Below are 362 nucleotides of genomic sequence, written 5' to 3'. Positions count from 1 at the left end.
TGTGTGTGTGTGTGTGTGTGTCATATAGTATCAGGAATAGCTAGTCATTGCTTAATCTTAGATCAACCCTGATCAAGTAGGAACACATCTTAGCTCACCTTAAAGACAGAGTGTATCATGAGGAAGATTTGGTTGCTAGGTTAGCAGACCAAGTAACCACAGAAACTCATTCTTGATAGGGGTTGTCAGGCTTAGTGGCAAGATGACTAACCATGTGTTCATAAGTGCAAATTTCACTACAATCATTGTGTTGTGTACCTGAACAAAGCACACAATCTCACTCCTGTTAGTTTGCTTGATTTGATACAAAACAATTTCCAGTTTTTGAGAGTTGACTGGTCAGTGTTAAAAAAAAAAAAATT

At 37.6% G+C, this 362-nt stretch overlaps 1 protein-coding gene across 1 annotated transcript in view; it reads right to left on the bottom strand.

The window, feature by feature from the left end:
* Positions 1-134, bottom strand: part of LOC106873979 (synaptogyrin-2) — a 35,469-nt gene extending 35,335 nt beyond the window's left edge. The window contains exon 1 of the mRNA XM_052966337.1: positions 99-134. Within this exon, the coding sequence (XP_052822297.1) occupies positions 99-119 (21 nt within the window). The 5' untranslated portion in view covers positions 120-134. The remainder of the gene's footprint in view (positions 1-98) is intronic.
* Positions 135-362: the final 228 nt, after the last annotated feature.

This window comes from Octopus bimaculoides, chromosome 3, assembly GCF_001194135.2.
Source record: "Octopus bimaculoides isolate UCB-OBI-ISO-001 chromosome 3, ASM119413v2, whole genome shotgun sequence".
In the NCBI taxonomy this organism is placed as follows: domain Eukaryota; kingdom Metazoa; phylum Mollusca; class Cephalopoda; order Octopoda; family Octopodidae; genus Octopus; species Octopus bimaculoides.
This window is presented reverse-complemented; position numbering and strand designations above follow the sequence as displayed.